The sequence below is a fragment of the Miniopterus natalensis genome, chromosome 2 (genome assembly GCF_054644295.1).
Source record: "Miniopterus natalensis isolate mMinNat1 chromosome 2, mMinNat1.hap1, whole genome shotgun sequence".
Classification (NCBI taxonomy): domain Eukaryota; kingdom Metazoa; phylum Chordata; class Mammalia; order Chiroptera; family Miniopteridae; genus Miniopterus; species Miniopterus natalensis.
Genome location: NC_142082.1, coordinates 41,087,562 through 41,112,624, shown reverse-complemented (window position 1 = coordinate 41,112,624; position 25,063 = coordinate 41,087,562). Strand labels below are relative to the sequence as shown.

The 25,063-nt window shown below is 36.2% G+C and overlaps 1 protein-coding gene across 2 annotated transcripts in view; it reads left to right on the top strand.

Annotated features, from left to right (window-relative positions):
- The window catches only part of GPC5 (glypican 5), a 1,124,783-nt gene that overhangs the window by 545,260 nt on the left and 554,460 nt on the right, over window positions 1–25,063 (top strand). The window contains exons 7-8 of one of the 2 annotated variants that reach the window (XM_087814275.1): window positions 22,975–23,128; window positions 24,025–24,315. In XM_087814275.1, the coding sequence (XP_087670401.1) occupies window positions 22,975–23,128; window positions 24,025–24,044 (174 nt within the window). In that variant the 3' untranslated portion in view covers window positions 24,045–24,315. Of the gene's footprint in view, window positions 1–22,974; window positions 23,129–24,024; window positions 24,316–25,063 lie in introns of those variants that run through there. The other variant, XM_016224145.2, reaches the window with a different exon arrangement.

Below are 25,063 nucleotides of genomic sequence, written 5' to 3'. Positions count from 1 at the left end.
TTTAGGATATGACTACTTCACTGAGACTTTTCACTCAATACCCTTCCAAGTTAGAAATTTAAACTCACAAAATATTCTTATGAAAATTTTATTTGTAGATAAAATTGTGAAAATGCCCTAGGGTTATTGAATAAAATATTTAAAGTACCTTATAAGATGAGGAGAAGATAAAAATAATCAGGGATAAGAACCATAAGTGACAGAGAAGAACAGCAGCTCGATGGAAAGGTGACATCTATAATTCTTTAGGTAATTGTGCATATTTACTGTTTTTCAGGATTTTCAGCACATTATTTTTGGCCCAGAGGTTTTACTCCCTTTATGGATATGGCAAAATATTTCTAACTAGGTACTTCTTTTAGCCTCAAAGTCTTACAATAAAGAATATTATCATTAAACACTTCTGATTCTAATATTGAATACCTGAGTAAAACTTTTCATTATCTTCCAACAATTTAGTTTCTCACATCCTTTTTGACTAACCACCACTCACTATCAGATATCTCTTTCTTCTTTATAGTACATGTTATGAACCAATATTATTTTCTTTCAAAGTGTTCTTACCTATATTAATGTATTTACATTCACTTGATATATTTTTCTGTCTGTGAAAATTGTTTCAATATGTTGAATTTGGATTAAACGCATCGTAATTTTCTCACTTTTATGATCAAAACATTTTTTTAAAAAAATTTAACAGATTTTACATAGTGACAGTTTCAGAAATGAATTAATGTTAAGTGAAGAATGGATTAATTTGAGCAGATGGATGCCTCATGTCTTATGAACTTGGCTTGTTTAGTTTGTTTATTTATTTCCCAAGCTCAACCTAAGGCCCTTCTCCTTTTCAGGGAAACTAATTTTTAGACATTTTTGAGTATGAGCTATAACCCCCCCCTCTTTTATTATTTCTACCAAAACTGAGAGGTAAGTTTCTTTTCCACTCACATTGGCAATATAGGTGAGAAATACAAGAGACAAATTATTCCTGTAGTTATTTATATTTTCTTAGGACAGTTTCTTGTGACATGCCTAGTTTTACAGTATTAAAAAATGGTCAAATATTTTAAAAACAGTCTATATCAGCCACTTGAAAGATTGCTTAATAATCTTGCAACCTTACTATAGATTATGTAAGTACACTTTTTTTTACTACATTACCCTAAAAAGCTAATGTACCATTCTTTGAGTTTTTCTAGTCTTATTGTTGACAATTCCTACGGCCAAGAATTGAAGACAGAATGTTCCATAAAACATTTTTTACCTTACTCTGAAAAGTTTCTGTTACTCTCTTTATATATTCTCTTATAGATGGAAGGAAAATAAAAGATATGTTTCAGGGCCTATGCTGTACGCTACCTGTGAGCATGGAACTTTACAAATTAAAGCAATTTATAGAGTAAGATGCAACACACTGTCAAGTGGTTGAATCTCCTCCATGGCTCAATGTCTACCTCATTACTCAGCATACCGTTCTAAACCGTTTCTCTCTTCTCAACCCAAATATCACCTGAGGCTCGTCACACTATGCATGAGCGGATTTGTTCCCTGAAATGACTAAATACATCCAATACTAATTCTTTGAAATTGATTTTTTTCTCCTTACGAAAGTTTCCATCTTTAACCTGTTCTATGCTGGTCCATCCAATTTCAGAGTAAGACAGCACTTTCCTCCTTCCAAGTCTGATTCCTACATCTGAGCTGTTTACTCCAGCCCAGCACTTTGCTCCATTAATTATTTCTTTCTTTATTGCTGCTGTCACCTCTCATGTTCTTTTAAATCCTACTTTACGTATGGTATTGAAATTCCTTTATTCTAAACTTTCCATCAACATCCATAATAGTAAAGCATAACATTAAATGCTACTACTATTTATTCTATATACCATATGCTGGGTCGTGTGCTTATAATAACAAAGAGGTAATGATAATAACAAATCCTTGTTGATTACTTATGATATTCCAGATACTTCTCCTTGCTTTTATATATGTCAACAGACATAAAAGACAGTGCAAGGAAAGTATTATTATAATCCTCATTGGACTTCATGAACATTAATGCTCAGCAAAATCAAAAGGCTCCATCCTATACACAGAGGAGGCTGGAATGCTGGGAATTGACCCCAGACCTCTGGATTCTCATAACTTTTACAATATCCGCCCTTCCATGCAGTGAAAAAGTGAGCATATTCTGTACTCACTGTCTTTACTCTGTCATCACAGTAACCTTTTAATAAGCTAGCCTCAATTTCCAGCATGCAAATGAAATTTGTTTCCCCACACGTGGCCACATACTCTCATGTTGACTCCTGTCAGTTCTGTTCTAGACAGATTTTCTGTCCTGTTGGACACTGAGCCAAATTGATCAGCAGAAACACCTTTCTCCTTTGCGTCTCCTGTGCTGACTTGCAGATGTCCTCTTGCCTCTGGGACGTTCTTCTCATTCTTCTGCTGTCACCTCCGTTTTTACTGTCCTTTAATATTATTGTTACCTACGTCTCTGTCCCTAGGCCACTGATTTTCCAGACAAACATCCATTCATCAATTTTAATTCTTAGAAGTTTAACAGCCGTATCTGCCCAGATTATTTCTGATGTGCATCTCCAGCATAAAATATGGAAAATCTCCTTAGTTCCTTAGCACCATGTGGTTGCTTTAACAGACCCTCTAACCACAGTCGTCCAATCCTCTTGATCTTGCTTCCTCGCTATTTTTTCTGTACAGTCTTCTCTCTGCCACCATGACTGCTCTGTCACCTGGCCTTCATAATCTCTCACTGAAACTGTTAGTTTTAAATTACCCAAGAGCTTGCCTTCAATTGTCCCTCTATCTAAAAATCCTTTTGTTAATGATTCTTTCTTTTGGACTTTTATTCACTCTTTAAAAATAATTTCTTTAGAAGAGCAAATTCTGAGACCTGAAAGACAAGGAAGTCTGTGGTGTTGGAATTGAAGAAATGCATATTTTAATAATATTGAATAGGAATTGTAATGGACCAAGTAAGACAGGATAGTGTGTCTGGGGCAAGAAAATTTTATTATGACTGGGACTTGAATAAAGGGTGGGCAAGAAATGAGAGTGAGAAGAAAGAGGGGTCAAAACTTGCAGATGCTATGAACAATAGTAACTTTGAAATTTATAAGATTTTAAAAGATTTTACGATAACCAGTGGCATTATGATATTTGCAACATCTATAGATCACACCAGGTGCCTGAAAGAAACCATTGGTGAAAAGACATATAGGTATATGAAATTTATTTAGGAAGATAAATCCACATAACAAGGTGGTCAGCAAAAAAGAGGCTACTTCATTTATGTGGAACAGCACAGCCATAGACTGACAGCTTTTCATGGTTTCTGATACGAGATTTGAAGAAAAGAGATGCAGGATTGACTGTAGCTTACATTTCAACTACACTAACTATGACCACCCCAAACACATTCAAATCAAGACACTGACTAAACACCAGGCAATACAAGGATATTCACGTTTCCTTTAGTCTTAAGCAGTTCTGAATTCTTGAATTTGAATGAAATCCTCATTAGGTGCATGATGAGAAAGGACTACTCAAATATCAGGCTTGTCATGTTTTGCTCAAATTCTGAAATTGTCCTTTTGCAGTTTCCACAAATTGTTCTCTCTTTTGTAGTGAATTTAAGGGTAATCGGTAATTGATAGCTGGGCATGCATTTCTTTTCCACAGTCAAACTTGCTCTGAAGAAGAAAAAAAAATAATTCCCATAAATATCTTTCAAACAGTCAGAATTTAAAGAGGAAAATTGGTGTGGGCCATTTAATAGTTTATAATTTAAATGCCAGGGGTCAACAATTTGGCTGTGTTTATTAGAACTGAGTATTTAGCCTCCTGTTAATTTTCTCAGGCTAAAGAATAATTGAAGGGTAAGAAAATTGTAGACTTGACCTCAGTATTCTAACTAATAACTTACACTCTCTCATATTTGTAAATATAAGTTATCCAAATGAGGTCGACATTTCTGAGACTGGATAACCGTTTGCTGTCATATGCCTATTTACATCAAATTTGGACTCTTTCTTTCAGTACCCTGAATTTAGGAGAAAGAGCTTTTCTTATAGCACTGTCTTGGTGATATTTATTCATTTGCTCAATCAGTCAAACATTTGTATGTCAGGTACTAGGTTAGCCACTGAGATATATAACTGAAGAGGTTAGAGTCCCTGCCTTCAAAAGGCTCCCTTTCCAGCTGGCAAAATGTTCCACTTTGAATTGTGTTTGGGGGCAACCTGTAATAGAGACCCAATTATGGTGGTTTTCGTAGGTAAGGGGACAAGGTTTGCAATCCAAGTCTAGTTTAGTGGCCTCACGATCTCATCAGGGAACAAGCACTTTCTTGGCTCCAGTCTGCTGTTCTTCACCTGCCCCTCTTTCTGAGAGTCACAGGAAGGGGCTGCTTCATATATCTTTTGGCCTCTTGGGAGAAGTGTCTATTCAGGTCCTCTGCCCATTTTTTAATTGGATTGTTTGTTTGTTTGATGTTCAGTTTTATGAACTCTTTATATGTTTTAGATATAAATCCCTTCTTGGATCTGTTGTTTACAAATATCTTCTCCAGTTAGGTTGGTTGCCTTTTGCTGTGCAAAAGCTTTTTAGTTTGATATAGTCCCATTTATTTATTTTTGCCTTTACTTTTGCCTTTGGGGTTAAAGTCATCAAATCTTCTCTAAGATTAAAAAAGAATATTTCTGGAGCACAAAAACTGTGGTCAGAGGAAAACATGTGAACCACATAGCTGTTTCCATCGGTGACTATGAAATCTTCTTGATTTCTGTTCCTCTTCTTAGTACCTATTATCCACAGGGGATTTATATTGAAAAAGTGCCTCTACCCCGACATTGTGTGTACTCAGAGCCATGAGAGCCTTTGTTGAAATATGAAGAAAGTACCAAATATATTTGCTTTTAAAAATTAAAATATAGAAAAATCTTAGAACTGGAATTAAGGCAAATATATTTTACCCAGTTTCCTTCTTGAATAATCTAATCAAGGACCGAGAAGAAATACATTAGATTTCAGCCTTTATTACAAATCACTCAGCTGAATACTTTGTGACATTAGTCCAGTGACAACCACAATATTCCAAATATCACATGATCTATAGAAATTAATAAAATCATTTCACCAATGCAGATTAATGAGTAATCACTGTGCTGTAGAAGTTTGCAAAGGAAATTTTCCCTGGAGAAACAGGAGTTAAGGTATTTTGAGGTAACCTATGTCTTCCAGAAGGTGATTCTATTTGGGGCTTAGAGTGAAGTTTTGGGGGTTTTAAAAACAGAGCTTACTTGACCAAGGGCTGGCAATTTTGCTTTTAGCAGCCACAGTCTTCTGGGTCTCTTAGGGCCAGAAGAAACTGCCTTCAGTTTCCCCTCAAAACCACAGAGGTGTGAAAACCTAATTCCCAATCAGCCTCTTCTTGCTTTTGCCTGTGGGCGCTTAATTAGGTGCTTATCCTAACACCTTAGAACATACTTTCTGTATATGGCTTTATTCCCAAACCATCATCTTTGCTTTTTCTCATAGTTTTTCCAACTTCTCAAAAACTTTTCTGTAAATGAGGCCAAGTAGGCAAGCATTCTCTCTAGGACCTCAACTTCCAATCAGATCAGAAGCAGCATCTATAGCTCCTGTTATGGTTTAATAGCTTTAATGTTACTGGCAGATTCACTTCCAGCCTTCTCCTAATCAATATGTCAATCTTATTTTTCCCCCTTTTTAGGCAATTTTATTCCTTATGTATGGTTGAAGTATACTGGCAACAAGACAATTTAAAAATGTTTCAAAACACAAAATTTATGTCCTGTTCTGCTTTCACACATTGAAAATACAAACTACGCAGAAACCTTATGTGCCCCCATCAAGCTGATCATGCAGAAAAGAAATGTTTACCTTTGATACTGTCTTCTTTGGATCTCACATTGAGATAATTTAGGAGACAACATTCCCTATCTTATAATCATTGCTTATTTTTAAATAACTGATAAAATGTATAGTTGCCATAATAGAAATTATTAGAACCCACAAATTGTTCCAAAATATTTGCATGTGCTAATTTGTAAATCTAAGGAAGTTTTTTTTTAAGATATTTTAAATTGATTTTTCGAAAGAGAAGGAGGAAGAGAGAGAGAGAGAAACATCGCTGTGATTGATCAGCTGCCTCCTGCACGCCCCCTACCAGGACTGAACTGCAGCCCAGGCACGTGCCCTGACCGGGAGTCAAACCGGCAGCCTTTCAGTGCGCAGGAGGAAGCTCAGCCAACTGAGCCACACCGGCCAGGGCTCTAAGGAAGTTCTGAATGTGAAATCTGCAGCCTGGAAAATATTTGCAATATTGCTAATTTTTACAACAGCTGTGACATTGTTTATTTTATGACATTTCCATACCTAGCTTGCTAGAATTTTGAAGACTACATTTAAAATATGAAAATTAAAAGAAAGACAGGGAGTTGGACTTTTTTTTTCATGTTTATTACAAGTTTCACCAGGAGCCTGGGTCTTATTTATGTCATCATATTTTTACTTTACAAGTTTGGACTTGCAAAAATGTGCCAGAATTTGAATGCCTTACATAATTTTTGAAAAGCAACTATAAAATACAGTGCACTGACCTTTTAGTGTTCATTTTGATTGGGTAATGGTTACAATTTTACAGCTCAGTCAGATTGTAAACAAGGGGTAAAAACTGAATATATAAAGGTCAGGAAAGCTTACTGACAAAATTTATAAAATCCTTTACCTTCCTATGAATAATAATGATTAGAATTTATATATTTGCTTTCTAAACATATATTTAAGAACTAGATCCTTAAAAATGAATCCAAAACATAAATTACCAAATATCATTTTCTTAATTTTGTTTTAAGTAAACCTTGTCTGTGTATACCTTTTTGCCAAGAAAGTCATATTTCTTCATTAAACATTTTTCAAATTATTATTTTTAAAAATGAATGACATTGTGCTGCCATGTAGTTATAATAATGACACTGAAAAATAAGCAAAGTTAAGGTTTTTATTGTTACTTATCTTTGCTTATCTAGTTCCTAGAACATAATGACAATAAAAATAATTCATTTATCAAAATTGATATCTCAAAGGGAAATATAACAATATAAATAAGCATTCGAAGGATAGAAACTATCCATGCAATAAAATCTTAGCAATTCTTAGAACAGTCTTGAAACATTACCAGCCCTCCCCTCTCACTCTGTACATAATGGGAAAAGAAAATTCTCTTTGGTATAGAATCACTCTTGAGCACAACTAAGAAAAGGAAAAGATAACTGAAAAGAGCTGGATATTACAACTGGTTGGAGCAGTCTAGTCACATTGTTCAGGAGCACGTATTGCTAGAAAATGTTTAGAAAAAGTCGCCTTTGCTTGAAATTGCAGCGGAATGAAGAAAATGACATTGCAAAAATGAGAAAAAAGAAACTGTAGGCAGGCGTATTGTTATTATAGAAAGGTAGCTGACAAAGAGAAGTAGAGATTAGGTGTAGAAAGCAATCAACACTCTTGAGAGTTGAGAATGGGGAAAGTAGAAAATCAAATGGTTCTCTAGAATGGGTAAAATAGTCTCCTGCATGTCAATAATATACGGACTCTGAAGAGATGGGCCTAGGCAAACACATGGAAGGTGGCCACTGTATGCATGACGCATGGGTGAGTCTGTTGGCAAGGAAGGGAAACAAACCACTCTATTTGCCAATGTAAATCAGGGGGTTAAGGGAGGGATAAAAAAAACTGCAGAAACCATTACTCTAGGCGATTGAGCTTCATTTAAGTATTTTACGAAGAAAAATAGCATAATAGTGGAAGACGAAAGTGGGCAATTATTTGGGATGGAGTCATAGGCAATTTCTGACATAGCTCTCAGTGATCCTACCATTTAGTATCCATGCTCTGTGTGATCCCCTCTCCCTCCTGTAGGCTCGACCTAATGCCCTGTTTTTAATGAACATAATACAGCAAAAATAATTGAATGTTGCTTCTGTGACTTGGTTATAAAAACTATGACTTGCATCTTGCTGGCACTCTCCCTCTCTTGCGGTCAGTCTCTCTTGCCCTCTTGCTCACTTGCAGTGCTAAGAGAGCTGCCACTTTTCGAGGTGCTTAATGGACAGGTCCACCTGGCGAGGAACTAAGGGGGGGTCCTCAGTCTAACAGCTTGCAAGGAACGAAATCCTCCCAACAACCATGTGAGTTAGCTTGGAAATGAATCCTTCCCAGTCAACCCTTAAGATGACTGCATTCAAATAGCTGAACACACACAATCACACACACACACAGACTTCTCCTTCCCATTTCTATTGTTACTATCCTGGCGGTTTAGAGTTATAACTGACAATATAGAAGCGGAGTCAGCCCGGCCGGTGTGGCTCAGCAGTTGAGCATCGACCGATGATCCAGGAGATCGTGTTTTCAGTTCAGGTCGGGGCACATGCCCGGACTGTGGGCTCGATCCCCAGTGGGGGGCGTGCAGGAGGCAGCTGACCAATGACTCTCTCATCCTTCCCTCTCCCTTCCTCTCTCTGAAATCAATAAAGATATATTTTAAAAAGAAAGAAAGAAAGAAGGAGTCAGTGATGGTGCCTAGATGGCTTTCAATTGGCAATCTACTCCTTTTATATTGAAGTGCAATTTTGGAGGGATACTTATTTTTTCAACCCAACCCTTAAGAAAAGCTGTTTAATCAGCTGGTCATATTCTTTTTCCTAATACTTAGAATCAACTGTACAGAGGAAATGGCAATATTACTTGAAAAAGTTTTATGATTGAAGAAAAGGCAAATTGCATGCTTCTAGGAAACCCTGGGTGAACAGCTAAAAACTCATAGAGAGCGAATACATGGAAAAGAAGGAAAGATTGGGGAGATGAGAGCTGCATTAAAAGGAAACCAGTTCGCACCAAAAGCAAACAGCTCTCATGGTGCCCCTGGAATATATGTATATCAAAAGATACTAATGCCTCATTTTTACATAAAAATATTAGCTATTATAATATGAAATTAAATTATATGAGGTAAAAAGCAATAATTTATTTAAATTCCCAGGCTCTTTTGGGTGTTCAGATTATATACTAATAGACCTAAAAATAGGGCTCTACTAAACAGAGTTCACGAACCAGGCATGTACATAATTTTGCTCAGGGTTCAGTAGCTTAAAGATTAATATTCTTGAGTCCACACAGTGAAACGAAGCATCTAAATACCAGACATAGGTCTGAAATGACAAATACACCCAAGTATGTTTCAACTATTTGAGCGCACTCACCTGGTATAGGGACAAAGGCAAAGTGCCAGATAAACACTGGTAAGAACACTGGGATGGACATTCAAAACTGAAATATATCAAGTTTTGATTGAACCTCAGAAGGTTTTCTGTATTGCTTAAAATCTTATAATGAGAATGAATCATTTATGTAATAATAAAAAGCTATTTTTTAATTTTAAAGTGGGAAAAACACAAATGCTCCCAAGACCACTGAAGAATGTTATCTCTGGCAAAATTCATAAAGCTAGGAAGTTACTGGGATAATTTGAATCTCTAACAGAATTTCAACCTATGATGGAACAAAACCTGTTTCTGAGGCACTAAGGTCTTCATTGGCGCATGCTCCATCTGATGGCTTCTCTCCTGCCCCAGGTGAAGGGACGTTCCTGAGATCAATCTCCAGTTCCTCTAATATTTACCTTTTTTAAAAACCTACTGCACATGTAAGAGATTTTCACAGAAATGCTTTTAAAAAAATAATAAAATCCAGACACTTGAAACAGCATGATTGTCTACCAACAAAAGAATGGAAAATTAAATTAAGATTCACTGGTACAATAGGATAAAATATAGCAATGAAGAATGAACTTCTGATACATCTATAGGGTCATGTGGCTGATTTCAGGTGAAGATATTATGCAAACAAATCCCCCCAAAATTCATTGAGACAGACAACAGTATGGTGATTACCAGAGGGAAGGGGGGGAGAAGAAAGGAAAGGGGGGAAATGATGATGGAAGGGAACTTGGGGCGGTGAACACACAGTACAATATATAGATGATGTATTATAGAATTATATTCCTGAAATCTGTATATTTTATTAACCAATGTCAACCCAACAAATAGAGAAAAAATATGTTATTCTAAGTGAAATTAGCCACACACAAAAGAATAAATGTATGGCCCTGGCCACATGACTTGGTTGGAGCATCGTCCTGTACACCCAAAGGTGGCAGGTTCGATCCCTGGTCAGGGCACACAGGGGAAGCCACTGTTTGATGTTTCTGTCTCACATATGGATGTTTCTCTCTCTCCCTTCCCTTCCTCTCTCGAAGATCAATTTAAAAAAAGGATAAGTGTATAATTTTACTGACAAGCACTTCCCAGAACAGGTGAATTCATAGAGATAGAAAATACAATAGAGGTTACCAGGAGCTGGCAGGAAGGAGAAATGGGGAATTACTGTTTAATGGTTTCAGGAAATCTGGGGTGATGAAAAAGTCTGAAAATGGTGCCAATAGTCGTACAATTGCAAATGTAATTAATGGCACTTAATAGTACACTTAAAGATATTTAAAACTGTTAAAAATGAAAAAGAAATCTTGAAGTTGTACATTTAGAATGTATGCACTTTTTAGTATGTAACTTTGTACTCATTTGTTAGGGCTACTGTAACAAGACACCATGGCCTAGGTAGCTTGAAAAGCATAAATTTATTGTGTCACAGTTCTAGAGGCTAGAAATCTGATATCAAGATGTCAGCAAGCTTGGTTCCCCTAAGGGCCCCGAGGGAGAATCGGTTGCATGCCTGCCCCCTAGCTTCCCATGGTTGACTGGCAATCACTGGCATTCCTTGGCATGTAGCTGCCCCCTTCCAGTCCTCACCTTCACATGTGTCCTCCCAGGGTCTCTTCACCACTGTCTCTTCATATAGTCTTTACCCTGTGAATTCTGTCTGTGTTGAAACTTCCCCTTTTTAACAGGACACTAATCATATTGAATCAGCACCCACCCAAATGACCTCATTGTTTTTTAAATGTTTTTATTGATTTGAGAGAGAGAGAAACATCAATGGTGAGAGAGAGTCATTGATGGCTGCCTCCTTGCACGCCCCTTACTGGGGATCGAGCCTGCAACCCTAGCATGTGACCTGACCAGGAGGTGAACCATGGCCTCCTGGTCCATGGGTGGACGCTCAACCACTGAGCCACACCTGCCCGGCCAAATGACCTCATTTTAACTTGATTACCTCTATAAAGACTCTATTTCCAAATGAGGTCACATTCTGAGGTACTGGGGAGTAGGACTTCAACATATATTTTGTCAGAAGCACAATTCAACTCATTAGAAATGAATACTATAGTTTTTTTTTAATCCAAAAGTTAAATCCAGCATAAAAAAGGAATGGAATTGAAATGGAGGTCAAGGAGGGCTGCGATAACCTTCATGATATAATACCTATTCCTCATATTAGAATGGCTTGAAACATGTTAGAATTTAAAATTTGAGAGCTATAAAATACATTTGAGAACTTTCAGCCTCCTGTTTTTTCAGCTGAAATACTTGGGAACAGTAAGGTTAAATGATTTAAGGTTGCACATTTCAATAGTTAATAGGAGAATCTGGCTTAGACTCTCAGTCAAATACCCACCTAACCCTCCTCAAGACAACCATAGCCTCAAATTTCACCCATTTTCCTCAAATTATTTCTAGAATATTTAGTAAAATCACATCCCCTTAATCCTCATTTGGCATCTCTCTCTCCATATTTTTATAGTTTATATAAAGAAAGCTAGATTAAGGGAATTCCAATGCAAAGGTGAAAATCAGAGTGACATTTGTGGAGCTATAACTCTCATTGCCATCTGGCATACACACGAGTGTCATACTAAATGGGATCAGAATGAGCTCCTTTGGAACTGAACCTTTAATAGACCGGGAAACTCTAGGTGAGTCTTCTGTAGAATGTTTTAATAGAGCATTTGAGAATGAATTCTGCACAGCTGGCCAATGAAGGAAATCTAGATGAGTTGCCAAAACCAGGTTTGAAAGAATTTGTCATCCGTCATATTTCTTTCAAAAAGGCAATGGAAATTTTGATGAATTAACAAATAAAAACTTTTATAATCAGGACGCCTTGCATTGGCAATGTTTCAGGATCAGTGCCCTCCCCCTCCCCCCGCCTCCACTTTCCTCCCTTCTTCCTTCCTTCTTCCTTCCTTTCTTCTTATTTTTTTATTTTCTCTCTTTCCATGACATCAGTCTTATGCAGATAAATGGTTCAAGGACAGTGAGTACAACGCATAACAGTGGAATGACATAAGTTTTTTTATTATTGTTAGATACATTGAGATAATAAAAAAAAAATGGCAAAGAAACTAATCTAGGTTAGTAACGGATAATGCTAATTCCCATATTTCTTGTAGCAATGACATCCCCCTCCTGTCAGTGTGGATCACTGAGACGCTAGTGCTGCCAGTCCTGTTCTTTATGACTGAGCCACCAGGTGAGGCAAAATTTAGGTGAGGAAGAAAACCACTCCCTTTGTAACATGGAAAATTAATGCTGTCTGTGTCATTAACCAGAATATGTATGTAAGGTTAAAGCAGTCTTCGTAATACGGGCCCTGCTTTCCGCCTATAGTGTATGTTTAACAGAAGCCTGGTTTACCAGATGATGTTGAATTGTCTAGAATCCACCCCCCGTCCATCCGTCTCTGTGTTGGAATACTTTCACTTGTTTTCCCGAGGAGCAGTAGATGTTCAGTTTTGTTACATCCTTGATTTGGGAAGTTTAATTTCTGTTCCCTTCATTGTCAGCAAGATGAGTTGGCATAAGCAAGCAAATGGCTAGGCGTGTTCTCATCGGTGATTGCTAGTGCCTTTCCTTGCTTTGACACCCATGCCAGGCAGAGGCTGTATACGAGGAAATGCAGGACACGAGTAACTGTACACTTGGGACAAATCTGCCTGTTAGTCTGTATAACCTTGGTGCATGTTTGAGCATCCTTCATGCATAGGAAGACCTAACTAAGGAGATGCAGGCTTTTGGACATGTTGAAAAAATTATTCCTCAGTGATAAACCATACCAAGGATAATAAAAATTTACTCTGTACCTAAGAAATGAAAAAACAGAGAAATTATTTAATATCTGTGTATTCTTATTTAGAATGCTCTTCAATTTCAATTATAGGCTAACCTGGATCAGCAGGAAACCTGGATGATTTCTGTCCTTTCATATCTGTAGCTGTCAATGTGTATATGTGATTTGTGTGTGTATGTGTGTGTGTGTGTGTGTGTTGGTGAATATGTGGCAATGATTTAGAAAATTATTAATAATTTAGCTTGGAAGTAAGCTAGCCATATAACAAATGCTTCTCTCTTTTTTTGTGGGGGAGTATAATTGCTATACATCATGTCCTGCATAATAAAATGTTTGGCTTTCAGAAATTTGCTCTCCACATCTACTCATTCCATTGAGCATGTTACTTGTTTGCAGCTTACTCATAGCCTCCACTTCCCTGCTCCTCGTGTTTCTCCTGCGGCAGGGTCCTTGTGCACTGCGCACTCGCAACGCGTCCCTGCTTCTGCTCCTGCTCTGCTCAGCGATCTTCTGAGCCTTGCCAGGGAACTTAGCACAGATGTTTTTATAGAAGGCCCTGACATTATCTCAGGGGTTGTCTTAGCATAAAGGTTTTTTTCTTTACTCACAGTTCTTTTCAGGTCCTCAGAGTGATTCTACATAGATGTTTTTCAAGAGCCACTTGAGAACTGATAATATTTGGTGTGCACACTTCCTCTTTTGGTCCCACTATTTTTCTAAATTCTATTTGAGGTATAAATATGTCCCTATTTCCATTTTACTCCTGCACTAACTTGTGTTTTTGTGTGTTTTTTTAAATATATCTTTATTGATTTCAGAGAGAGGAAAGGAGAGGGAGAGAGAGATAGAAACATCAATGCTGAGAGAGTCATTGATCGGCCGCCTCCTGCACACCCCCAACTGGGGATCGAGCCCGCAAATGGAGCATGTGCCCTGACCGGGAATTGAACCGTGATCACCTGGATCCTAGGTCAACACTCAACCGCTGAGCCACGCCCGGCCGGGCCTGCACTAACTTGTTATCTTTTAGTTTTAACTCTCCTGTGAGGTCTAGTTTGAAGTTTGGACTGGGAGACATTAATTATAAACTTACCTGATCGCTTTTGGTAGGACAGCTCAGAAGACGGAACTGGCCATGTTTTCAGTCGGACATGAGGATCAGGCATGGTGGCAGGGAGACATACAGAATTTTATTAGGGGAACAAGAGCAAATGATTTCTTTGCAGTATCACAGGCCAGAGAGTAAATGTAGTAAGCCTTTTCTAAGTGCAGTATTCCATTTACAAAATCACAAGACTTTTATAAATTACTAGACTGCATTGCATAAACCAAATGCCAACAGAACAGTGACCTTTCAAATGGCTGGTGCAACAGAAGCCAAGACCAGAAAGCTCCAACTTAAGCAAACGCCAACAAGAAATCCCACAGATATGACTTCCGTGCCTGGTCAAGTTAACATAATGTGACATATTGTAAAACCTGTTTGGCTTTTCAGGTAGAATAATCTATAAAGGTTTAGCTGCTTTTGAAAATAAAAATCTAGAGATTTGTGGTAGGTTTTGTAGGTAAACTATTTTCTAAATTGGAGAGAGGGAGCTTGGGAAAGTTTGGTATAAGAAAAAATTGTAAAAGATGATCGTAATAGTGAGAAAGGTAAAAATAGGGTGGGGTGTGTTGGGTTGGAGATGGGAGAATTGGAGGTTTGGGGAAAGGGAAGTTACATTGCAAAACAATAATGAGAGCATGTGTATAGTTTTTTAATTGAATTTATTGAGGTGATATTAGTTAATAAAATTATATAGGTTTCAGGTGTACAGTTCTACAATACATCATCTGTATATTGTGTGTTCACCACCCCAAGTCAAGTCTCCGTCCATCACCACTATCCCCCCTTCCCCTCTTCTACCTCCCCTTACCCCCCTTTTCCTCTGGTAATCACCCTCCTGCTGTCTGTCTATGAGGTGGTTTTTTTTCCTTAATCCCTTCACCTTTTTTACCCAGACCCTTGACCCCCTCCCCTCTGACAGCTGTCAGTCTGTTCTCTGTACCTATGAATCTGTGTTGTTTTTGTTAAAGGTCTCATTTGAGACATATTACAGAGATAGCTTAAAAACACATCATGAGAAATTTTGAATCAGAGTACTAATTTTAAAATGTTATGAGCTTCTGTTGTTTTCCTATTTCCCATATATTTCTTTACAGGTTTCAGACAAATTTATGAAAGTGCAGATTCTAATTGCTTTATAGCAACATTAAATTCATACATATGTATATATATGTATGTATATTCAGGGTGGGTCAAAAGTAGGTTTACAGTTGTTTGTTTTGAAAATAACACAATAATAAGTAATAATACAAGAATAAACTCTGTGTTTCACATTCTCACAGCTGTAAACCTACTTTTGCCCCACCCTGTGTATGAGGGATTATTTTCAGTCTATTCTTAAAATGTATTCTTTAGAGATATTTTATTAATAATGAAGTGAAATTACAGGGCTGTTTTTTTCTCTATATCTTTAGTTCTCTGGTTTGAAACTTCTCTGTCAACATTTTGATTTTCACTTACATATACTCATCAATAGTGTAAAGTCATAAAAAAGCAGACTTGGCTATGCCTATGTTGGAGTAAATGACTAGAGGTACACACATGATGAGGGATAGTTTCTAAACACCTTTCCTTCCTGCAGATCTGTGTGAGTGATTATAAGAGGATGGAGGAAATGTTTGGGAAATGTATCATTATGTACAGGATTTTGAAGCACATTTAATCACTCTCACATTTGGAGATTCTTGAATTTGATGAATATGTTTTCCTTTCACAGCAAACACGTTGTGTATGTGACCCACCTATTGCCACGTTTTATTGGTTTGAAATGCTTTTGCAACTGTGGGATAGTGCCAGTTACTGAGAGATTAATTCACCGGCTGAAAGAAATACATTTGCCTTACAGTCATCAGATATTCTACCCACCAAACCCATTCTCCAAGATAGCATCCCCGATGAGCATAAGCAGGAAGCATCAGTCATCAAACATGACTATTTTCAGCTAATTGGCTAAGGGTACAAATTGCATGGCATTGAGGAACGCCCTAAAACTTGTTGTTGGTTTTTTTCACTCTCTTCTCACTTTGTTGGCTTCTCAGTTTTATGGATGCAGAGTCTTGCACAGACACTGTAAATGAGCATAGTGCTTTCTAAAGGGCTTTCCCATGCATTATTATTCAGTAGGACAAAATGGTTTTTAATGGGCCTAAGTGATTTGCTTAAAGGCACACAATGTGTGGCTGGGACTCAAATCAAGCCCTTTATTATAAAGTAATTGTTCTATAAATGTGTAAGAATCATTGATCGACTTTCTGCACCTCACGACAGGGTTCAAGTGTTCAAAATACCATCATCTTTACCTGTGTGCAGACTAGGCAGAGCTAAGGCAGGGTGAGGAGGAAAGGGGACATTTTTCCTCCCATATGTTCTGTCCTTCCTTCAAAGACAGAATCAGCAATATAATTTCCTACTGGCTATAATGATAATAGTGAATATTTACAGTATGCTAGCAGTTTACATAATTTAACCAAAATAATCACTCACAAAACCTTCCAAATATATATTTTCTCTCTCATTTTATAGGTGCAAAAACTGTAAGCCCAGGGAAGTAATGTTAAATTCACTTGGGGTTTTAAGTTTTAAAAAGTTGCTATCTGTTCTATATTTTATGAATATATTCAACAGCTATTCATGTATGTGAGGGAAATGAAGAGATCTTTGTTACAGGATGTGGCATGAGTGTGTCTGTTGTAATAATACAGATTTTCATGCGACATTTATAGAAATTGGTTTCATTATCATTCTATAGTCATTTTGTTGGTGAATGTTCCTTTGAATGGGCACATGTGGAAACCTTTTTGTTTTATTGAAGACATGAGGGGGAGGGCTCCTTTTGGATGAAAGTGGTTCCAGAGTAGAATGTGAAATAACACTTGCCATTTGGGTGAAGCCAACAGACCTGGGGGGAAGGGGGGTGATTTGCATGCTGTCTGGGTGAGATATTGGGTGAGGAGAGGACTGGAAATGACTGATCCTCCCTGAAAGAACCAGGGCGAATTTCATTACCTGATGACCCCAATTCTAAGCTAAAGTTCTCTCCATACTCTAGAAAAAAATATTTTTGCACAAGTCAATTATTTGAAAAGATTTCTACAAATTCATTTAAAAAGGTAATTGGAATGTCCCCTTTTTTCCTAGTTTATAGAAATTAGTATGGCAAACAGATATATTAGGGAAATATTTCTTAACATGATAGTTTAATGTCAAATTTTTGTTTAAATAATTTCTTAGATGTTTCCAGGTACTTAGGAATAAGATTGTTTTTGACTTATTTATTATTTAGAATTAAACAGAAAAATAATTTAGTGGGATCACAAAACTAAACCTTTAGTCTGTTTCTCCTTTTATCCAACTTCAGATTATTTCTTTTATTTTAATTCTATATTATTACATATTCATGAATGCCAAATTTAAGGTAAAGTATATACTGAGCACTTGTTAAGAACTAAAACCATGTCTTCTCATTTATAGGAATGTATACCTTTCAAAATACATATACATTGCATAGTATGTGCTCAATAAATGTCATTGAGTGAATAATGAATCCATCTTCCAGTCAATAAGCATAAATCCAAAAGTTATTTTAGAACATATGGCCTCTGAAGATTTGAGTAAATGAGAAAAACCTTTACTAAGTTAGATATAAAGAGCATTGAAGACAGGGTAAATATAATAAATTAACTTTAAAGTTAAAATAAATCATATTTATTTATCGTAGACAATGTGGAAATCTCTATGGTCATGATGGGGAGTATAAAATGATTCAATCATGATCTTGTCTTTGAGAAACTTGCCATTATTCAGAATGTCACAGAATATGCCCCAAGAGTTAATTGTCAATGAATGGTTCACACAGATTTAAAAGATCAGAGAAATATGTATGGACTGGAGCAAAAGTTATTTGAGTTTAAACTTAAAATTAGGTATAATGTGATGAGTTCAGGAAGAGCAAAGGGGTTATTCTGTGTGGAGGGAAAACAGGAATTGGAAGTGAGGAGACTATAAAACAATCATAAACAAAATTATAGACTATAAATTTGCACAGTTTCTGTGAGAAAAAGATACAATGCTGTGTGGCTGAATTTGGGTGCTGGGGAGCTGTGTTGAGACATAATTTCTTTAAAAAGTATATTCTAGCCCGGTCGCTGTGGCTCAGTGATTGAGTGTCCACCTATGAACCCAGAGGCCACCTGTTCGATTCCTGGTCAGGGCACATGCCCGGGTTGTGGGCTCAATCCTCGGTAGGGGGTGTGCAGGAGGCAGCCGATCTATGTTTCCTCTCATCGATGTTTCTATCTCTCTCTCCCTCTCTCTCTAAAAATCAATAAAGAAACATATTTCAAAATAAAAACTAAAAAGTATATTATACTGAGCCTTGACTGCAAGCTAAATTTGACTTTTTTTTTTTTAGACCTCATTTCAAAAGTATGTCAATTGATGTTGAGTGAGGGGAGGGTTAATTTGCTTATGTAAATTTGGAAAATGACAGGTGAAACACAGCTAAACAAAAATGCTTCCTGTCAAATTCCTCATGAGTTCTTTGTTCATGGGTATCAGAAAGGGGCCATACTATGAATTTTTCAAGCATTTTACCACCAGACCTCTTCCTGTAACTCATCTATCTGGACTGATATTTGTCCTCCAGACACATCTTGGGAACCAGTGGTCTTTGATAGTAAAGAGTCACAAAGAATGTTCAGGCAGAGAGATGACATGGTGAAGTACTGATTAGGGGGAAATAATCTGGTGGTAGTAGGAGGGAGAGACTGATGTCCACTGCACTGAGTGAGTTGGGGAGATAAGTTGTGGTGGTACCTTAATAGTGAAGAAAAATGGTTCTATTTTAATATACAAAGTGGTAGAGTTCATTTTATATCCAGTCACTGCTTAGAGATGAACTACAGAGTAACAGGGGCTGCAAATAAAGACTTGAGTGTAATTTGTATACAGATGAGAACACAATCTATCAGGATGCGTTCCCAGAAAGACACTAAAAAGAACAGAGGATTTTTAAAATTTTTATTTTATTTTATTAAAAAACAGCAGCAACAACAAAAACTCAGAGAATTTACACTGTTAATTGAAACATCTTTATTTTTGATGTGTGGAGAAAAATGAGCAAACTCAGGAGAAATAAAAATAGTCCAAAAGTCATGAGATTTTGAATAAAGATCTTACTGTGAAAATCCTATTGTTTTTGTTGATTGGAAATTTCTTGGAAATTTTTATGTTAACTTCTATTATAATTGTGAGAATGAGAATGAACATTTGTGGATGTATGATAATTGAAAAGTGAGAAAATGAGCATTGTAAGGCAGAACCTTCATTCAGAGAAGACAGAGCTATGGACCCTACTAGAGGAGGACGGGATTATTGGGATCCTGGGAGCATGGGTCAGATGAGATTGTGGATATGTATGGATAAGTTGATCATAGGAAACAATTATACTTCTTGCTCAGAGACCTGGAAAAACAGTGAAAGGGATTGTGAAAAGGCAGAGAAACAGAAAGGTTGAGAACAGGGAAAATCTGATAGCTTATTTCCAAGGGCATAATCTTCTCAGTAAGGTGTTGTTTTATGGATATGTTGACATTTTGTTCTGAGGAATATGTTAGAGAATCAAAAGAGACTAGACAAAAACATTTCCCAAGAAGTATGTGGCACATTTGGAGGTTAGAGAGTGTATTCTTTTTCTGTTGCTGCACAAGTTACCATGCAGCAGCTTAAAAAACTTTCATTTATTAACTCATAGTCCCATAGTTTAGAAGGCCAGATGGGCTCCTTGCTCAGGGGGCTCCTTGCTCAGGACTTTCAGCTTAGGGTCTCACAAGCCTGAAGTCAAGTTGCTGGCGAAGCCTGAATCAGTTGGAGGATTAGGGGGAGACCCCTCCTCTAGGCTCAGCTAGGTTGTTGGTAGAATTCAGTTGTGGGCTGAGGGCTGGATTCCTTGCTGGCTGTAAGGTGGATCACTCTCAGCTCTTAGAGGTTACTAGTACAGTTCCTGGCCACAGGACTTTTGGCAGAATCCCTCATGGGGCCTCTCACTGCATCTAAGTTTACACCTCAAGGCCAACAGCATGATCTCTAAAGTCCAATCCTCCTTCCTCCCTCCCCAAACTTCAAATCCTCTGACATCTGCTGAGAGCCAGGTAAAACTTTCTGCTTTTAAAGAACTCATGTGATTACATTAGGTCCACCTATATAATCTCCCTTTGGATGAACTCAAAATCAACTGATTAATAACCTTAATTACATTTGCAAATTTCCTTTTGCCATGTAATGTAGTGGATATGACAGTGACATAATATTCACAGTCCAAGGACTAGAGTGGGAAACTTTGGGGCCTATTTTACAATCCTGCCCACCACAAATATTTAAATTAAATTGAAATATAGTTTTGTACAGTTCTTTTTTTAAAAAATGTGAATTCATGTGTCTTAGATGTTTCTTAGATCTTCAGTGATCTAGAAATGTAGAAAACATAACAAAGTTTTTTTCAAAATAATACATTCTCAATTCTCTTTGCCAGTCATGGTAAATAAATGAATCATTGCCTGACAATTAAGACATTTAATTGCTTTCAACCACAACCAATTTCTTAAAATAGTAAGTTTTGTTTTACATGCACTATCTTTCTGTTTACATTTTTTAGTTCAAACTCACTGGGTTGGGTCTTTGTGACTTATATATTGTAGGTGTTCCCGAGCTTCCATCTTTGCTTTGCCAAGATACCAATAAAATGTAATAATAATTAGGGTAGTAAAGGGAAAACAAAGTTTAAATGGGAAAGTGTTGGAAATAATGTCAGGGGCAAAAGGGAATTACACATCACTGCAAAGTTTGGCTTTTGTTGTACTTATCAGGTAATACTTATAAAAATTTTAATCTAAGTCAGGTAATTGAATTCTTTATCAAATAATTCTTTCAATTAATGTGTTGTGGGTGTTTAAGTAATATTGTAATAAAATTTACAATAAAGTAGAAAGTAATAAGAAAATATATTAATTTTTAATGTCCTAACACTATGCAAAGTACTATATGTATATTTTTTCTCACAATAAAAAGATGGCCTAAGCATATTGTTGTCCCTGTTTTAGATATGAGGGAACTGAGTTAGTTTTTCAGTAACTTGCATAATGTTTCATGGTAAATATATGTCAGAATCAGGATTCAAATCTAAGTATGTTGGACCTCAGAGACCAAGCCCTTTATGATTATGCTAAATAACAAGTGGTATTAAATGTTATAAAATAATACCCTTCCTTTCCTTTTTTGGATTTTGAATCTGTATGTGCTTTGTTATGTATCTGTATCTGCCCTGCAGGAATAAGACTGCACATCAGTGCATTAAACATAGTAACTTAAGGTTGCCTAAATCCACTTGACCATGAAGGAAGCCCTCTTTTTAAATGTAATACCTAGTGATAAATTTTGGGAAATGCTGATCCATAGAAATAAATTATGAGAAGAATTTTTAAATTATTGTCAAGTTGTTCTAACATTTTATTTTTGTTAGGGAAAATACATTTTAAGGAACTGTAATATTTCAGAATTTGTAACCATTTTTTCTTTTTAATTTTGAAAGTTTATAAATTGTCAAAGTGTAGTTGCTTAGTGTAAATGTTCTTTAAGTGCTAAACATATTTGTCTTAAGTATACTGAGAATATTTCACACTTTGATTTTCAATATGAAATGCTCTTCTTGGGTTGTGTGTTTAATTATTGCCTGCTAATCAATATCCTTATATAGAAAATTTCTTAGAAGTAACAACTGTAATACTTTCATAAAGCACTCTGAAAATTTAAATGACCATTAAGTGTTCAGCAGAGGTGTATTTCATTCATAATATAGCAGTACCCTCTAGTGCTCATGCCTGGTCATGTGTTCTCCAAAACTGCCTTAGAGGGATAACTATCATATATTGGATCATTTTACTCAGCTTTCGCATTAAGTAAAATGTTCTATTATTTATTATTTATAACATCAACTTTTTGAAAAGGAATTCGAGCATTTATAATATTATTCAAAAAATACTACCAGCATTCCCATGCTCTAGGGAAAATGTCTATTCCATCTATTTTGCTCATAAAAGTAAATGAAATACTTGAGAACCAAGAAGTTGGTTAAATTTCTTAACTTATTTCTAGAAATGGAAGTAGAACTTAAGTCCTTTGTTCCAAGGTTCAGTTCTGTGCTATATGAATTCGACTATGTATTTGATCCAAGAAAGTTTAACTAAATCTAAAAATGTATATGTCCAAAATTCTAAATTTTTAAATCTTTTCTGAACAATAGTACCACTTTTGGTAATCTACTATTTGAGAAATTTTGGATTGTTGGTTTAAAAAAAACAACACAATATTATCAGCCAGTATACTGAAAGCAAGTCGTGTTGTGTTGGAGTTTATCACGCTTAAACATTGTTTATTCAGAAACAAAGGATTCTCTAGGCAAACTCTCCATCAGAAAGAAGACCTGGTTTCATTTGCTTTCCAAAGCTTTAGCACAGAGATAATATTCAGATCATAGCCCTTTTGTCTGTAAGGCTTTGGTCATTGTTTATCATTATTTCAGTAGTTTTTACTCTTCTTATACACTTGATTTGGTAAAGTGGACCCACTATCAAAATAGTGGACCCACATAAGAGAATAATCCTAATTTCTACATATATTCCTGAATAGCATTCTTAGATTATTTGAATTTACTCTTAGTAAATGTTTGCTCTATTCATGTTTAGTTGCTACAGGGTAGGTCGCCCAAACCCGACAAGTGGGACCTTCCCATGGGCAGTGGTGGTGGCGTCGACCAGGTCAGCGGGGACTGTGACGATGAGGATGGCTGTGGGGGATCAGGAAGTGGAGAAGTCAAGAGGACACTCAAAATCACAGACTGTAAGTGTGTGATTCTAATACCATTCTTAAGGTTTTGTTTATTTTTAACTTATGGCTTTAAATGGGGATAACACTTTTGTATGAAAAACTAGTGAATGATCATGAGAATTAAAGGTTTTAAAAATGGGATAATCCTTAGGGCATAAAAAAAACTAGTAACTAGTATGGTGGATATTAAATGTATATTGGTGAATATTGTGTAACTAGGATGGATAGCTCTACTAAATAAGTAAACGCTTCATTTTAATATTATGTCATAATATAAAAATATTTTAATAGATTTTTATTATAGTCAAATTACAAGGAAATTGGTTAAATATATGATTAGTTATGGTAAAAAACTATTTGGATTTAACTCCTGTGAATTTGGTCTTCCAAAAATGCTCACCAATCATTCACTTTGTTTTGATTGTATGGGTTGAAAAACATTTCTGGTATAGCTGGACTGAGACTGGTCAATATCACAAAAGATGGAACTAATTAAAAAAAAAAAAAAATCACCAAAAGAATTTAGTTTCCTTGTGTTACCATGAAAAATGAGGAATAAAGTTTCTCTACCCTCCATTGTTATGTGCATGCGTTTGTTTACATGGATGAGACAACTAAAGTTATCAACTGAGAAGTAAGCGTGAAAGTTAATGTACCCAGAGCAGCTGACTTTCAAGTATTCATTCATCTCAGGTCATACCAAAGGCAATTACTTTATAAAGTAATCTCCTGGACCTGTGCCCTCTGTGGAGGCTGACCTGATAGTCCCCCTCTGAGTCACAATGGGCTATTTTGGACCTGTTGGACATGTCCTTTCATGGTGGGAGAATTTATGTACTTTTCAGTTATCTTGTAATTAATTTAGAACACTACTAATGTTTCAAACATCAATGCCCGATTCCTTCTAGGTCCTTATTTACAAGCCTAACATTGGTTAAAGGGATGAAAGTCAAAAGAGGTGCAAAATCAAAGAGACAGTTAATACAAAGAAATACATTTTTCTGTCAAACACAGTAATAAATTTAACATAGAAGATAAACGGATGGGATTTAGCACCCTTGGAGCAGCAACTGAACAAAGGGCCACAAAATTCCTCAATGTATTAATACAATTTTCTAGTGAAAATTAAATATCTTCTAGTCTTGTAGGAGCAGAGAGGGATATGTGTTCTTATTGTTGGTTTAAATATAGTTTATCACAGGAGAAAAAATGAAAACAGAATGGTTTTATTAGAAAAAATATTTTTACTAAGAGTTAAGATGTCCTCCACTGTGTTTTGGAGTTATGATATTTATCTTTTAGGATACTTTTGAATAACCTTTCACTTTCATGCTATCTTTAGTATTGATATGTACTATAATTTCATTGTCATTTGAATATTAAAGCATAAAAAGTATTATAAAAATAGCTTAGGTTGTAATTTCATTCTAATATCAGTTGTGAGTGTGTGTATGTGTAGAATTAGTAAGTTTTTAGGGATTTTTTTACTCCTGAAATTATTTATAAACTCAAGAACTTGTTATGTATTAATAGATAACCTTTTTTTATTTGTTTCAATGAGAAGTAGAGACAATGAAGGATATTCACCCACAAATAGTTTTCTCACAGAACCGTACTTGTCAAGGTGGCAAGAATGATTTCTTTTACTTCAAAACACTGTTTTCAACTACTACTGAAATGGGCAGATATGATACAAGTGACTCTTCATCAGAATTGGGAAGATTTAAGATATACATGGTTTTCAGCAACTCCAAGCAAACATTTAAAAAGTCCACATCTGCTATAAATGGCTTGCCTGTTACGTTTCTAAGAGTTTATAGCTGTTGCCGTTCAATTTTTAATAAGCGGTGAGGAAACCACTGTGGCTCACACTCTGAAAGAGAGAGGGGCAAGGAGAGCAGCAAAGGCTAGGTCGTATTTCTGTGTTATAAAGCACTGCAATATTTT